Here is a 15,394-nt window from a genome sequence, read left to right on the forward strand (position 1 = left end):
AATTGTAATCAGATTGCATAATTTATTCGATTAATTTTTACTTCAAATTACATGAAAATTACAGTGAAAATTCAGAATTCTGTTTTTTAAGAAATACTTTTAAATTATTCTGTGTATAATAAAAGGTTTAGCTACCTGAGTGACAACGTTTGGTAACAAGTAAAAAATAACAAAACAAACTACAGTATATTGTAGTAAAATTATATAGTACTGTCGTACTTTGATATATTTATATCCATTTAAATTCAAGGTTCAACACGTCAAACTTCAGCATTTATTGTACTTCAAGGTGCTTTCAATGATTTAAAAAACACAACATGAATTTCCATGTCTAAAAAAATACAATAAATAATCGATAATTACAATTGAATAACTATGAAGAAGGGCGACACAGTTGCTCACAGATTACCACTGTTGTCTCACAGCAAGAAGGTTGCTGGATCAAGTCCAGTTGGCGTTTCTGTGTGGAGTTTGCATGTTCTCCCCATGTTGGCGTGGGCTTCCTCCGGGTGCTCCAGTGTCCTCCACAGTCTAAAGACATGCGCTATGGGTGAATTAAATAAACTGAATTGGCCGTAGAGTATGAGTGTGCATGAATGAGTGTGTATAGATGATTTCCAGTAATGGGTTGCAGCTGGAAGAACATCAGCTGTGTAAAACATGCTGGAATAGCTGGCGGTTCATTCCGTTGTGGTGACCCCTGATGAATAAAGGGACTAAGCCGAAGGAAAATAAATGAATGAACAATATGTCAATATTTCATGAAATCTTGTTTTCTGATCAGTATGCAGCAGGATTATACAAATAATCAAACTAAATATCGGTAGGATTTGACAAATCAACTTCTGAAAGTGAATTGAAATGATTTTGTTTTATTTCGGAAACTTAAAATTTCTTTCAATATCAAATAGAGGCATCCTAAATGTTCAGATATTTAATAATGGTAGATATTTTATTGGGGCAGGAAAAAATAATTATACAACAGACCACAATAACCAAAATGCATAATTCATTTTATTAACTTTTCTTTCAATTAAATGGAGAATTTTATTTTCTAAGATATTCTTATATATAATTTAATGCATAATAAAACTATATACCTGACAAATTTTGGTAGCAAACAATAAATATATACCAAAACCTCTGTATATGGTAGTGAAATTATATAATACTGTGGTACTTTGGTATATTTCTAGCCATTAAAATTCAAGTTTCAACATGTCAGACTTAAACATTTACAGTACTTCAAGGTACTGCCAATGATTAAAAAACACACAACATTAACTGTCAAAAAACACAATAAATAACTGATATTGAATAATAATAAAGAGACTCTTAAACAGTGATTAAATGTTGCTTTTTCCTTCATAGCAGGCCACATGGTAGCTTTTGCCCATTGACAACACACGCATAATTTCATTTGAACCCTGTGGACACAAACAAACACACAAATCACTATTTTAATTCAGAAGAGACCATATATGATGTTCATAAAATGAAAAAAAAAACAAGTGAAAATGTAAACATGCCTCAATGGGAAGGATGAGCTGCTCACATACAGCACAGGTCTGGGCTAAAAACCTGTACAAGACAAAAAATATATGACAAATGATTTGAATTAGCTAATATGGGCATTTGTTTTAAAAACAATTTACAGCCAATCAACAGTAAGGGGCGTGTCTAGCAACAATAGCAGAGTTAGGAAAAAGAGGCGTGGTCTCGTTTAATTATGGGCATTTGTTTTTAAAAACAATTTTTCAGCCAATCAACAGTAAGGGGCGTGTCTAGCAACAATAGCAGAGTTAGGAAAAAGAGGCGTGGTCTTATTTAATTATGGGCATTTGTTTTTAAAACAATTTACAGCCAATCAACAGTAAGGGGCGTGTCTAGCAACAATAGCAGAGTTAAGAAAAAGAGGCGTGGTCTCGTTTAATTATGGGCATTTGTTTTTAAAAACAATTTACAGCCAATCAGCAGTAAGGGGCGTGTCTAGCAACAATAGCAGAGTTAAGAAAAAGAGGCGTGGTCTCGTTTGATTATGGGCATTTGTTTTAAAAACAATTTACAGCCAATCAGCAGTAAGGGGCGTGTCTAGCAACAATAGCAGAGTTAAGAAAAAGAGGCGTGGTCTCGTTTGATTATGGGCATTTGTTTTAAAAACAATTTACAGTTAATCAGCAGTAAGGGGCGTGTCTAGCAACAATAGCAGAGCTACGAAAAAGAGGCGTGGTCTTGTTTAATTATGGGCATTTGTTTTTAAAACAATTTACAGCCAATCAACAGTAAGGGGCGTGTCTAGCAACAATAGCAGAGCTACGAAAAAGAGGCGTGGTCTCGTTTAATTATGGGCATTTGTTTTAAAAACAATTTACAGCCAATCAGCAGTAAGGGGCGTGTCTAGCAACAATAGCAGAGTTAAGAAAAAGAGGCGTGGTCTCGTTTGATTATGGGCATTTGTTTTAAAAACAATTTACAGCCAATCAGCAGTAAGGGGCGTGTCTAGCAACAATAGCAGAGCTACGAAAAAGAGGCGTGGTCTTGTTTAATTATGGGCATTTGTTTTTAAAACAATTTACAGCCAATCAACAGTAAGGGGCGTGTCTAGCAACAATAGCAGAGCTACGAAAAAGAGGCGTGGTCTCGTTTAATTATGGGCATTTGTTTTAAAAACAATTTACAGCCAATCAGCAGTAAGGGGCGTGTCTAGCAACAATAGCAGAGTTAAGAAAAAGAGGCGTGGTCTCGTTTGATTATGGGCATTTGTTTTAAAAACAATTTACAGCCAATCAACAGTAAGGGGCGTGTCTAGCAACAATAGCAGAGCTACGAAAAAGAGGCGTGGTCTCGTTTAATTATGGGCATTTGTTTTAAAAACAATTTACAGCCAATCAGCAGTGTTCATGTCTTCTAATTAAAAAATTATAAAGAGTCAGAATATTTAATTCAAAATGTCAAAATCTTAATGGACACTCGATTAATTAAATTTTGACAGATAATTTCACACATGCAGTTGACGTCAAAATTACTAGCCTGTAAAACATATATGCAGTATTAAAAAAATTGCAATGTGAAAATTACTGTACATTTTACAGTAAAGATATACAAATCAATTCTATAAATACATATACAGCAGGATAAATGGTGCTGTAAATCTAAAGACGGTATATTTACTCTAACTAAACTACAGTATGTTATTGGTGAACTGCTGCCAGCATGTTACTGTAGATTCTACAGGAAACTGTTAACAGTGTATTAATAATATTAACTTCAACTGTATATAATATTATCTAGGTGCATGGTGGCTCAGTGGTTAGCCCGGTCGCCTCACAGCAAGAAGGTCACTGGTTCGAGCCTTGGCTGGCTCAGTTGGCATTTTCTGTGTGGAGTTTGCATGTTCTCCCCGTGTTGGCGTGGGTTTCCTTCAGGTGCTCCAAAGACAGTCCAAAAACATGCAGTCTAAAGCCCCTTTCACACATGCAGACCTTTCCGGAAAATCACCAGCAAAGGTCTGCATGTGTGAACAGGCCCTTTCGAAAATACCGGTAAAGTCATTCTGGAAATTTCCCAAATATTTACCAGAATTACTGTGTGAAACGCACCTAAGTCAGTGTTTCTCATTCACATTCCTGGAGGACCACCATCTCTGCACATTGTCCGTGTCTCCTTAACCAAACAACCTTATTCAGATCATCCGAAAACATGCAGTGTTGGTGATCCTCCAGGAAGATGGTTGAGAAACACTGGTCTAAGTGAATTGGATGAACTAAATTGGCCGTAGTGCATGAGTGTGTGTGAATGAGAGTGTATGGGTGTTTCCCAGTACTGGGTTGCGGCTGGAAGGACATCCTCTGCGTGAAACATATGCTGGAATAGTTGGCGGTTCATTCCGCTGTGGTGATCCCTGATAAATAAGGCACTAAGTCGAAGGAAAATTAATAAATGAATGAATAATATTATGGCGAGGCAGTGACGCAGTAGGTAGTGCTGTTGCCTCACAGCAAGAAGGTCGCTGGCTCGCTGGTTCGAACCTTGGCTCAGTTGGCGTTTCTGTGTGGAGTTTGCATGTTCTCCCTGCCTTCACGTGGGTTTCCTCCGGGTGCTCCGGTTTCCCCCACAGTACAAAGACATGCAGTACAGGTGAATTGGGTAGGCTAAATTGTCCATAGTGTTTGAGTGTGTGTTTCCCAGAGATAGGTTGCGGCTGGAAGGGCATCCGCTGTGTAAAAACTTGCTGGATAAGTTGGCGGTTCATTCCGCTGTGGCAAATGAATAATATTATCTTTTGTCTATTATCATTGTGTCTGTTGTTTCCGCAGGTGTGTGTTGTTCACCTGTGGTAATCCTTCACACAGTAGATCTTATTTTGTGCGTCCACACTGAACTGCTGCCCCTCCAGAGTCTTGTTGCAGACCACGCAGCGGAAACACTCGCGGTGGAAGGACTTTCCCAAAGCCTGGAGCACCTGCAGAGGTCAGAGGTCATCTGAGTGGATCATGTGGTCGAACGCTTTAAATAAATCGCTCTATTTCTGTCAGAGAGGTTTTCAGGCTGACCATATCTGTGATTAAATAGCCGCAGGATGAGCAGACCTCTGCAAAGTGCTTGACGCTGGAATACTAGAAAAGAAATGGAGTTTTTAAAAGCTCGACTCATATACACTGAATGGAAGAAATGATTCATGAAGAAAACCACAGACCAAATAATCCTCCTCGCAGAACACTTGTCCGGAAAAGTCATAAAAGGGCTTCCCTTTCAGTTTCTGGCCTGTGGTGAAGAGGGAGGAAATATGCATGTGATCTTTGGATTCTGATGTGCGTGGTTTGCATTTCACACAGACCCCGAGGGGACGTGAAAGTTTGCATTCTTATATTTGCATATGGTGACACGGTGGCTCAGTGTAGAGATCTGCGCTGGAGTAAATTTTGAATCCCGCTCCTGCCCGCACCCGCCAGGTTTTAGCCCGAACGCGACCGCTCCCGCTTATATTAAGCACTTGTTGTCCCGCTGCCCGACCCGCCCCGTTTTCTAGTGGGCGCGCGCACCCACTAACACACACTCATAAGCACCAAGCACACACACAGGCAAAGCTCTCTCTCTCTCTCTCATTCGCGCGTGCGCATACATACACACACACACACTGCAACAAACAAGCTAAACACAGCATCGCGCTCTTTCATTTACACACATACATACGCGTGCTCACTCGGGAGTCGGGAGCGCTATTGCTAGACAGCCCGCTCCCGTCCCAAATTAAACCCGTTACCGACCGCTCCCGTGATTTATTCGGAAATTTATACCCGCGCCGTAGAAATCTGGTCGGGTCCTGCGGCGCCCGCGGGACAGCCGAGGGAATGCAGACCTCTAGCTCAGTGGTTAGCACTGTCACCTCACAGCAAGAAGGTCGCTGGTTTGAGATATATATAGCGGATTTATTGTGTATGGCCATATACCGAAAGCGATTCACAATCATGAGGGTGGCCTCTTTACACCACCCCCACTGTGCAGCATCCACTTGGACGATGTGATGGTAGCCACAGGACAACGGCGCTAGTGCGCTCACCACACACCAGCTATTAGAGTGGAGAGCCAATTCAGTGGATGGGGATGATTAGAAGAACATTATTGGTAAGGGTATATGGAGGGAATTTGGCCAGGACAAATGACCACAGAGAGTCAGGACCTCTCTTTAACATCTCATCCAAAAGTCGGCGCTCACTGACGCCCCATTCACACGGGGCTTCAGCGTCAACGCTTGACTGAAGGCGTGTCTGAAGTTGGGGCTGAAGTGATCGTCATAGAAGCGTCAGCCAATGAAATTCAGTCAGCAATAGGCCACTGTCTGAGCTGGTGTATTTGCATACAGCAATCTGATTGGCTGACGCTTCCATCGGTGCTTGAAAAGTTGAGCTAGTCCCAACTTCTGCAGCGAGCAACGCCTCTGAAGCGGCGCCGACTGATCCACAATGCAGTTCGGCAACGCCTGACGTCACCCATTCAAAGTGAACGGGAAGTGTTGACGCTGACGCCCCGCATGAATGGGGTGTGACAGTTTAGTGTCCCCTTCACTATATTGAGGCATTAGGACTCACACAGACCGCAGATTGAGCGCCCCCTACTGGCCTCTCTAACACCAATTCCAACAGCAACCTAGTTTTCCCATCCATGTATTGATCAGCCGTGCTTAGCTTCAGTGAGTAACCGGTCTCGGGCTGCAGGGTGATATGGCTGTATATATGGTGATCATTCGAATTAAAAAGCCCTGTGTTGTGACCAAGCGGCAACCTCCCGCTCTCTCTCAGGAAGCCAATACGGAAGTAACTAAAACTGCAATTCATGGGAAATTCCGCTAGTCGTGGCCGCTCTTGGCTCCAAAACAGAGCAAATTTCAATTGAGCCCACTGTTAGAATGGCCAACTTTACAGCAGAAAAAAGGTGTTTACAGCCTGGTACAAAAAAAGATTTTGGTTAATACAGCTAATATTACCCTTCATGACAACTGTGAGGGGGGTGGATTTTTTTATAACTCATCCGTTTCCTTTATATTAAGTTATATTAAGTTTGCATAATTAAGGGCGTGGCCACTTGAGTGACAGCTAGGTCTCACTGGTCGGCGTCACGTCACCTCAGCTGAATCCTGCAGATTAGCCACTGAACTCAGCATATTCATCGCATTTCTGTGTTGTTTTATGTGGCTTTACACAGTCAACTGCCTTTTGGACTTGTTTCCCACAATTATCAGATGGCTTGGCATGCTGAGTGCACTTAATTGTGCTCACAAACCATTTACGTGGCCTCCGTTTCCCATGTGAGTAAAGTTATATACTTATATACCATCTCTATACATGTATTTGTTTTATTTAAAGATCATTTATCGTTTTTATTTATATTTGGAGCTGTAGTACACTCCAGAATCTGACGAATTGAGTAGCTGTAGGCTCTAGAACAGTCATCTGAAGCGTTGTCATACAGTGTTATGCTGGATTTCATCAATAGTCTTACATTAACTAACACAGACTATATCTGAAGTGTTTGGAAGTAATTCGCGTTTTCCTCCTGTTGAAAAACATCATAAGAACAATGTTTAGTGGCTCAATGTATTACAGCTGTGTTTTTAAAAGTCTAAACACTTTATTAATATAGTGTACAATCAAGCACAAGTGGTCAGAATACGAACGTGTCACAGGTGATAAAGTATTAAGCGTTCTCCCAAAGTAAAGTGTGTCTGAATCAGGTCCAAGCAAACTGTCTGCAGGTGTCTGTAGCTCCGCCCACTCTCCGCCTCTTTGCCCTTGTTTGGTATCCCGCCGTGGGTGTGATGACGCGCAAACAAAATGGCGACGGTTGGCCGCGCCTACTTGTGGCTTCTTTTGCGCTCTTTAGAAACCTATGGGTGACGTCACGGATACTACGTCCATATATTTTACTGTCTATGGTCGTGACTCGTGTGTTTTCCTCTCGTCATCAGTCATCTGTAATATCTGCATGTATCTGCTCTTTCACATGAACGGTGTGTGTTTTACCGCAGGTGCAGCAGGTGAAGCAGCGATCATGGTAAACTCGGCCCATGGCTTGACAGGCCTGATCAGAGCTGTAAACTCCTCCACTGCACTTCACACACCACCCTGCAGAGGGCACACACACACACACACACAGACAGAGAGAGAGAGAGATGAAAAAGAGACTAAAGGTGCTTTCACACCTAGACTTTTCTTTCGGAACCTGTCTCGTTTGCCCAGTTAGCGCGGTTCGTTTGGCATATGTGAATCCACCAATCACGCGCCAAAACAATCGCTCCGAGATCGCTTGAATGAGGTGGTCTGGGCTCAATTGAAACGAACCCTGGAGCAGATTGATTGTAGTGAGAAAGCAAAAGGATCCGAGCCCGGCTATATCACAGTGTATTGTGGATATGTAATAGGGATACGGCTTAATGAAGAGAGAATTATGAGTAGGGCGGGAGATCATTCCAGACATGCCAAGTCTCCTGGAAGTTTCAGGAGTCTTCCGCAAATGCACAGAGACTCCCTGATGCCCGCAAACAAGTGATAATCTCCTGAATTTCGCATATCTCCCTGCCGGTCCTCAATCGCGCACGCTTCTCACGCCCCATTCACACGAGGCTTCAGCGTCAACCCTTGACTGAAGGCGTGTCTGAAGTTGGGGCTAGCGCGATCATCATAGCAGTGTCAGCCAATAACCCCTTTCACACAGTGATACCGGTAAATATACGGAAAATTTCCGGAACCACTTTACCGGTAAGTTCAAAAAAGCGCTGTTCACACAGGCGAGGACGTTACGGAAATTTTCCGGAAAAGACCGTTCACACATCCATTCCAAAATATCGGTAAATTCTGACATCATTCACCACAAATGACAATAAAACACAACTTCACTGTGTATTAGGTAAAAACCAGATTGTATCTTACTAGCGGCACAATACATTGATGCTTGTCACAAAAAGAGACAGGAGACCAATAAAAATATACAAACACCAAACACACACACACACACACACACAAACACACACACACACACACACACACACACACACACACACACACACAGACCATACCTGCCAACATTTGTCTGTGAAGTTTTGGGAGGTCATGGGGTGAAAGGTTGAAGGGGCAGGGGGGTGTTGGGGGAACTGTATCAAAGTTGAGGACCGGGTAGGGTAATAGGCTAAGCAAAATATTCGATTATTAAACAAGATTATTTAGCTCACCCCATTTGGCAGATTATTTTGAAGGAAAATCTCACTTAATTTTGGCATATAACGTCTGAAAACGAGACTATATTTTTGCTTGTCTAGAAAATGCAACAATTTTTAGATATTTTGGACAAGAAACAAGACAAGAACTCTAAGAAAGAAAAGTGTGTGTGTGTTCATGCAGCTCACCGAGGCTCAGAGTGTGTGTGTCCATGTCCAGAGATGTCCAGCTCCTGCAGACAGACTCTGTCTCCGGCTGGAAGACCAGAGCATACTGTGAATTCTCCAGTGTATGAGAGTGTATTTATACTGTGTGTCACAGCACATGTGTGTGTGTGTGTGTGTGTGTGTGTGTGAGAGGAGACTCTGTGAAGGCCTTTGATGGATACACATGATATATATATATATATCACTAACAGCTGTGCATCATAATCACGGAGCTGGTGAGATTTTACACGAGACTGATGACATCATCCAGTTCACATGAGTTACTGTGATCTATCTATAACTAAAACTGTATACTGTATCTGTCTGTCTGCCTGTCTGTCTGTCTGTCTGTCTGTCTTTTCAATCATTTATTTATTCATTCATTCGTTCATTCATGCATTCATTCATTTTCTTTTCGGCTTAGTCCCTTTATTCATCAGGGGTCACCACAGTGGAATGAACCGACAACTTTCCAGCATATGTTTTACACAGCGGATGCCCTTACAGCTGCAACTCATCACTGGGAAATATCCATACACACACACACACACACTCATACACTACGGCCATTTTAGTTTATTCAATTCCCCTATAGTGCATGTGTAAAGTAAAAAGTAAAATAACATAACTAAGAATTATGCTTTAGTCTGCAAAAATTTAGTGAAATAAATATTTATTTATGTTTTATATATAAAAAAAATGTATATACATAATATCACAGTTATTTCAAACTGGTTAAACAATTTGCTATGTATATAAAATAAATAATATTAATATGTATTCAACATACAAATAAATAAATTATATTATCATATTTGGTCATATTACACAATTAAACAGAAACAAATACATTCAGTAAAAAATAAAATGGTATTTCAAAATATTTATATAATAGCAACAGCAACAAACCCAACAGCATAATAATAATAATAATAATAATAATAATAATAATAATAATAATAAATACAGTTTATTTGTACATGCTCTACTATATTTATGTGTTGGTTTGTAATAATAATACATATTATTGTTGTTGTTATTAATATTCATATTTTCAGAATATTTATATAATAACAACAGCAACAAACCCATAATATCATAATAATAATCATAATAATCATAATAATTAAGTATTATTATTGTTGTTGTTATTATTAGTTTTGTTGTTATTATGCTGTTGGGTTTGTTGCTGTTGTTATTGTTATATAAATATTTAGAATTATTAATATTATAAACTAACAAATATATTCAGTATAGAAATATTGAACTATAATATTTCAATAAAATGTCTTTATAACAACAACAATAATACTACTAATAACAATAATAATAATTTTAATAATATTATTATATTGATTCATTCATTAGTTTTCTTTTCGGCTTAGTCAGTTTATTAATAAGGGATTGCCACAGTGGAATGAACCGTCAACATATCCAGCATATGTTTTACGTAACAAATGCCCTTCCAGCTGCAACCCATCACTGGGAAATAATATATCATATATTATATATATTATTATATATTATATTATAATAATAGTTATTATTATTGATAAGATTATTATTAGTAGAATTATTATTATTTTTATTATTATTGTTCATGTAATTTTGAACATTAGATCCACCATATTGGTACTGAATCTGATTTATAGTGATATACTTGTCAAAGTACAAATCTGCATCTTCCAAATGTGAATAACAGGTTATACGAATAAATATAAAGGCAAATATTCTCATCTCTTTTTTACCTCTTATCTTTAAGTCTAGAAAAACTGCATTATATTATCCCAAACAAAATCCATCACCCTCTAGAGTCAAACTTCCAAAATCATAATGATAGATTGCTGGTTATTAAATGCAATCTGAACACATGGTGCAATATTTTGGAGCAGATTGTGAATTAATTATTTAGACCTTCCCAAGAAACATCATGTCACTCTTTCAGAAAATGACATAACGGCTCTAATGTATTGCTTTCTGGATGGCATCAAATTATGTGACCACAGGGTTGATTTCTGAGGCAATAACCCATTATTCTCGTTATTATCAGATGACGCACTAACGCTATTTATCTCCTGCAGTCATATTGTTCTAATGATATCTCAATGTGTGGATGAGGAGAACAGATTGGTAAACACAATGCAAGGTAAAAAAGTCATGGTGAAATGTGTTGTCTCTGGTCGTACCTGTTGGATGGGTTATGCAATAGTTCATCTTCACTTATTAAAGAGCTGCAGGCTTTTGACACTGACATGACAGGAATGCTGTTGTCTGTGGGCATGTGTGGACTCATTACATCAAATACTACTGCAGATGAGAACAACTTCTGTAAACAGACCACAGTTAGACTTTAAACATGCATATGAGGATTTTTAATGGATGTGTGATGATGCATTTGATTAATAACAGGAATTGCATTTAATTTTTTTTGCAAAAAAATGGCTTATTATTACGCATATTAGAGAATGAAAACTATACTATGCATTTGATTATTAATAATTAATTAATCAATAATTATTTACATATTAAAAATGTTGCACACTTAAATACTCATTACAATATTTTCAAAGATTATTAAAATATAAAGTAATGTAATGTAATATAAAGTAATGTAATGTAATATAAAATAAATTATAATATAATATAAAATATGTTATAATATAATATAATATAAAATATAATATAATATAAAATATAATATAATATAAAATATAATATAATATATTATAATATAATATAGTATAATATAATATAATATAATATAATATAATATAATATAATATAATATAAAATATAATATAATATAAAATATAATATAATATATTAAAATATAATATAGTATAATATAATATAATATAATATAAAATATAATATAATATAATATATTATAATATAATATAGTATAATATAATATAATATAATATAATATAATATAATATAATATAATATAATATAATATAATATAATATAAAATATAATATAATATAATATAATATAAAATATAATATAATATATTAAAATATAATATAGTATAATATAATATAATATAATGTAATAAAAAATATAATATAATATAATATAATATAATGTATAATATAATATAATATAATATAATATATTAAAATATAATATAATATAATATAAAATAAAATAATATAATATATTAAAATATAAAATATAATATAATATAATATGATATAATATAATATAATATAAAATAATATAATATAAAATATAATATAACATAATATAAAATAATATAATATAATGTAATATAAAATATAATATAATATATTATAATATGAAAAACTGATAAAAGATTAATAAAAAACTGAAAATATAATGCATTAAGCTATAATTATATAAATATAATTATTTTCAAGTAAATTTGATACATAAAAAGTTACGTTTTGTTACAGTCTAAATGTGTTGATATACAAACTGCCTCCGGCGAAAAGACACTTTTTACTTCAGCGAATTCTTAGCTCATGAATATTAATTTGGCGTAATGACGTTCTCTCGACAATCGTCCAATAAAGGAACACTTGCCTTATGAATATTAAGTGTGTCCTCAGGCTGTGCTGAGAGTTCTCAATCCTGATTGAGGAACACCAAGGAGTCATGTTTGTTGAGATTATAAACTAAGATCTTTCACAGATGAGTGGATTTTCCGCCTGAAAAAAACGGAAAGAAACTTTTATATTTTTCCTATAGTATGTAACGTTAGTCTGTAGTATATATATAAGAGTCTCTTCTCTTGATTCGAGCTAAAGTGTTTCTTGAATAATGCAATCGCAATTTTCCAGCTGTTCTCTCGTGAACGCAAGTTTGTACAGGTAAATGCGCGCGCACACGCCCTTCACAACTGCCAGCAGAATCAGGAAGCGCGAGTCCGCGAGATCCGTCGCACTGAACTCAATCCACCATGCGCGACCCAAAGGTTTAAAACAACCCGTTTGTACCGCATAAATACATCGTAGTGGAAGTTCTGGGAAGCTCTGAAGGAGAACGATGGGTTCCAGTGCGATCCCGGTGCTCATTGGACTCATTTTATTGCACATTCACAAAATCTCAGGTGAGTCTTTACAGAAGCGCCACCCCAAACACGTTCAACACCCTTGCTGCTGTCATTTCGCAACTTTTAGTTAGTTACTTCATAGCAGTTCGATCTGAAGTGCTTAAAATATGTCAGGTGTGCTTGCTAATTATTGTGAATTGGGTTAAGTTGGTTTTATCTTCGCACGTGCAGACTTCTATTATATAATTTTAGAAAGGCATTCTTTGCAATTGCTAAACAGGTAAATATTATTAGCAAAAAAAAAAAAAAAGACTATCAAAGTACAACATTGTTTACAGTCAATGAATTAGTGCTAATGTTGTTTTGGAGTCATACTTGCATGCAGTTTCTGAGCGAATGTATCAAACTAGCGTGGTAAACAATATATGACGTCACAAGTGGTCACTTGGTTATAAGTGAATGTGCCAATATAAAACCCAGTTTATCTCAATATAGTGGTATTTTTATTTATTTATTTACGTTTATTAATCTAAAAAGAGTTTGTAATGATTTGCACTAATTGTAATAACTTTAATAACTTAATTTTTATTAAATGCCGGCTTGGTTTATTTTAGATTAGTGATTAAATTATTATTATTATTATTTATTAAATAAAACGTGTTTTTATATCATTTTTAAAGTACATATTTTATATAAAAATTATTATTAAATTAATATCTTTACTTTGTTTAAATGTATTTTTTTTATTTATTGTAGATGATATTTTTGTAATCTTTTTTATTTTTAATTAATACGTTATATTATTAAAATATATTAATATTTTTATATTCATTTAATATCTTTATTTTTTTACTATTGTGTATATTTTTTTAATTCTTTTTTTATTTTTATTTATATTTTTATATTTTTTTAAATAAATATTTTTATATAAATTTGTAATGAATAATTTAATATCTTAACATTTTTTTGTTTGTTTTTGTGCATAATTAATTTTTTATTATCTTTTTATTTTCAATATTTTTTTATTATTTTTAAAAATTTTGTATATTAATATTTTATAAATTAAGTATCTTTAAATTTTTATTATCTTTATTATTGTGGATAATTAAATATTTTTAATGATCTTTTTTATTTTTAATTAATATTTCAATATTATTTTTAATGTTTCATATTAATATTATTAGATTAATAATTTAATATCTTGAGTTCTTGATTTAATATAATGAGTTCAGATGCAAAAACTTTCAAGTGCCGTCTGGAATTTTGTTCTACAATACAAATTTTTGCTTAGCCTCTTGTGATTATATTCAGTTATTAATTTCAGATGGTACAGATTTTTGCATTTAAACTCTTTAAAATTCTTTTACTTTTTTTTATTAATATATATTTTAATTCATGTGGATAACCTTTTTCAAATTAATTTAAACAGGCACTATCATGATCATTTTACATGTGTGTGCATGTGCGTAAGTTTAAATCCAAACCTAAGAATCAAAACAAACTCAGTTGTGTCATTATAAATAAATAAATAAATAACAGAGTGATGATTAAGTTTTTGGTATCTCACAGACTCAATTTGTGTGTGTGACTGTTGTATCAATCACAAGAAATATTTGCAGGAGTTTTGTACGTATACACTTATTAAATTATTATTATTATTATTATTATTATTATTATTATTATTATATATTATTATTATTCATTTATTTTTCATTATAAAAACGTCTGGCTTCCTTCGTGGCCTACTATAAAAATGGACACATTTGCATTTATGACAGCTGCTGTGAAAAATAACTTGTTAATTATTGACCAACAATCTGTTACTGCACAAATGGAGGGTGGTTTGCTAAGATGCTCTTGGGCAGGGAGGGAAAAACATGCGGCTTTCACTGCTTTCTCTGTGGTGAAATGCATATCTGATGACAGTGACAATAAAAAAAAGCAAGCTGGCTTTGACATTGACAACAATGGTCTTTCATTTTCACAGTGCCGAAATTGACCTTCAAAGTGCTTTTTTATTTGAACTTGAGATTTTTCTGCATTAAGAAATGTCAGAAGAGGACATTTCTTTTGTGCAAGAGACAATTGGATGCTAGTCTCATTTTGGGTGAGGTAAAATTGAGAAAAGTAATATTAAAATTAAGTTTCAATTAACTTGTATACAACGTACAATTGTATTATAATATTGTATGTTTGTGTATTAAATAAAACAACATACCTATTATGTCATGTAGGTACCTGTTATAACATATAAACAAATAAGTGATCATGCTAAATTTGACTATAACACTGACAGGTGTGTAAAACACAGGGGTTTGAAGGATCGTGGTAAAGAGTATATAGATAATGACAATATATTATTGTTTTTGGGTATTTCAATTTGTTATTCTTGTCGTAAATATGCTTGGGAAGATGAATGATATTTTAGTTGGTGTTTTCTGTAAATCATGGAGAACTTG

At 35.2% G+C, this 15,394-nt stretch overlaps 2 protein-coding genes across 4 annotated transcripts in view; one reads left to right on the plus strand and one right to left on the minus strand.

Moving 5' to 3' along the window:
* limd1b (LIM domains containing 1b) lies at positions 1 to 13,073 on the minus strand. Of its 3 annotated transcripts, XM_087295263.2 has the most exons (9): positions 12,467 to 13,073; positions 11,104 to 11,243; positions 8,900 to 8,966; positions 7,521 to 7,622; positions 4,697 to 4,764; positions 4,554 to 4,616; positions 4,332 to 4,462; positions 1,530 to 1,581; positions 256 to 1,427 (listed from the first exon to the last, which is right to left on the minus strand). In XM_087295263.2, the coding sequence occupies exons 3-9, from the start codon at positions 8,922 to 8,924 to the stop codon at positions 1,347 to 1,349; spliced, it is 522 nt and encodes a 173-aa protein (XP_087151389.2). In that variant the 5' UTR covers positions 8,925 to 8,966; positions 11,104 to 11,243; positions 12,467 to 13,073; the 3' UTR covers positions 256 to 1,346. The 3 variants fall into 3 exon arrangements, with proteins under 3 accessions (XP_087151388.2, XP_087151391.2, XP_087151389.2); XM_087295262.2 differs by lacking the exons at positions 11,104 to 11,243; positions 12,467 to 13,073 and having other exon boundaries at positions 1 to 1,427; positions 8,900 to 8,988; XM_087295265.2 differs by lacking the exons at positions 7,521 to 7,622; positions 11,104 to 11,243; positions 12,467 to 13,073 and having other exon boundaries at positions 192 to 1,427; positions 8,900 to 8,988.
* Positions 12,785 to 15,394, plus strand: part of cdcp1b (CUB domain containing protein 1b) — a 22,456-nt gene continuing 19,846 nt past the window's right edge. Inside the window, exon 1 of the mRNA XM_087295236.2 lies at positions 12,785 to 12,992. Within this exon, the coding sequence (XP_087151362.2) occupies positions 12,929 to 12,992 (64 nt within the window). The 5' untranslated portion in view covers positions 12,785 to 12,928. The remainder of the gene's footprint in view (positions 12,993 to 15,394) is intronic.

The sequence above is a fragment of the Danio rerio genome, chromosome 19, assembly GCF_052040795.2.
Source record: "Danio rerio strain M-AB ecotype USA chromosome 19, GRCz13ab, whole genome shotgun sequence".
Lineage (NCBI taxonomy): Eukaryota > Metazoa > Chordata > Actinopteri > Cypriniformes > Danionidae > Danio > Danio rerio.